Source organism: Trichoderma citrinoviride (assembly GCF_003025115.1).
Source record: "Trichoderma citrinoviride strain TUCIM 6016 unplaced genomic scaffold BBK36scaffold_228, whole genome shotgun sequence".
NCBI lineage: Eukaryota > Fungi > Ascomycota > Sordariomycetes > Hypocreales > Hypocreaceae > Trichoderma > Trichoderma citrinoviride.
In genome coordinates, this window is record NW_020194936.1 from 1 (window position 1) to 1,831 (window position 1,831).

Genomic DNA, 1,831 nt, shown 5'->3' on the forward strand with positions numbered 1-1,831 from the left:
CACGGCCCGAATTGGCGGTGCACGCACCGGGATGCTTGTGTCTGGGTTATCATAGCCAACAGGAATTCAAGCTGATATGAGCGAGGATCAACAGCTAGTATCAAGGCATGTCCGCCTTGCGAGCACTCTCCTCAAGCATGCCTGCCCTCCGCTCCCTCGGCCAGCCTGGCTAACCTCGTCTCTCTGACTCCGCACAGCAGCAGCTTTGGAGACATCCCAAACGCTCACCCGCCGCCCACGCCCAAGCAGACGCCCACGTCGGGGGCCTTTCCGAGCCCCGTCTTCGAGACCCCGAAGCCGCCCCAGGGCTCCTTTGCCGACGCCAGCGGCCTGACGCCTCGCTTCGCCGAAGAGTACTCCGTCTTCAACGCCACGCCCGGCAACCTGCGAGGGGCCCAGTTCCCCTTCGCCGACCTCGTGCCCGCCACGCCCTTTGCGCCCTCGTACCTGGGCCACAAGCGCCTGCTGTCCGTCGAAGAGCTGGCCGTCGAGATTGCCACCCGAGCCAACATCCCGCCCTCGAACCCAAACCTCCCGCCGCCGCCCGTCGACCCGTCACGCCGCCTGCCCTCGTCGCCCGCCGCCCTGATACTGTCGACAAAGGCCGCCGCGGCCAACTCGGACGCACACCTCGGCCCGGCCTTTTCCTCGTCGCGCTCCAAGTCGCCCAAGAAGCTCCGCCGCGGCACGATTGAAGGCTCCGACGCCGCCCAGCCTCTGTCGCCGCCCCCGTCGGCTCACAAGGGCGGCCACAAGCTCGCCCCCAAGCTCAACATGCAGGATGACCGCGGCTACGGCCACCCGGACTTTGGCGACGGCTTCCAGGGCCACCACGACATGGCTGCCATGATGGGCGGCGCCGACGACATGTTTGTCTATCCATTGTCTGCCCCCCCGAGCACAGCCAACTTCTGGGACCCGGCTATGGGCATGGACCTGGATTTCAGCACCGCCGGCGCCGCCTTTTTCCAGCCCTCACATCGCCATACCGGATCCTTCGACTGGAACAGCGACATTCAGCTCTTTCAAGATAATCCCGTCCCGCCTCCGCCCCCGCCGTCGTCGAACCAAGAGAATGTCCAGCCCAACGCGCCCAACATGCAGCAGCAGCAGCACCAGCCTCTTCGAAGGGAGAGGATGCTGGCGCCCAAGCCGCCTGTCACAGGACAGTCCGCCGCGGCTTCCGTGACGGCATCTGCCATGTTCCAAGCGCCGATGGACGACTCGTATGGCATGGCCACGCCGATGGAAGGCGTAGACCCGGGGTTGATATACAGCCGACCGCCGACGTCCTCCATGAACGCCGACTTCAATCCGGCCATGAACGCAACGTCCGCCAACATGGTTGCCGCGGCGGAAGGCAACAGCTCTCGCGTCATGGCACAGCCTCGCCGGACGAACAGCCTCAAGGAGCCAAAGAGAGGCAAGATGCCGGACCGTACCTTTACGAGCTCTCCCGTCAAGGCCATGGGTCGTCCGGAGCTGAACCGCAGCGTGAGCGATAACCGAGGAAAGAAGGTAAATGGACGGGGGGCATTGCCGACGTTGGCACCCGCCTCACGGCCTACGTCACAGGCTGGGATGAATACTGCCAACGCAAACGCGGATGCCGGAAAGCCGGTGGCACGATCGTCGGGCTCGGGGAGAATATCACCCCTCAAGAGCCAGCGACGACTGTCTAGCCTGGCGTCCATTCCCGAGTCTGCCTCCCAGCCACAGCTGCATCGGCCCCGGACGTCGGTGAGGTTTACCATTGACGCACACGGACGGGCTCGTGCGGAGACGACGGTCATGGTCGAGGATGTCGGCGCCATAACCCGCAGCCGAAGCT

The 1,831-nt window shown here is 64.9% G+C and overlaps 1 protein-coding gene across 1 annotated transcript; it reads left to right on the forward strand.

The window, feature by feature from the left end:
* Positions 1 to 197: 197 nt before the first annotated feature.
* Positions 198 to 1,740, forward strand: BBK36DRAFT_1145625 (hypothetical protein; the record flags this gene model as incomplete). The annotated part of the gene is made up of 2 exons (XM_024893768.1): positions 198 to 1,494; positions 1,576 to 1,740. Coding segments are annotated over 2 exons (1,462 nt in total), but the record flags the coding sequence as incomplete, so codon positions are not given.
* Positions 1,741 to 1,831: the final 91 nt, after the last annotated feature.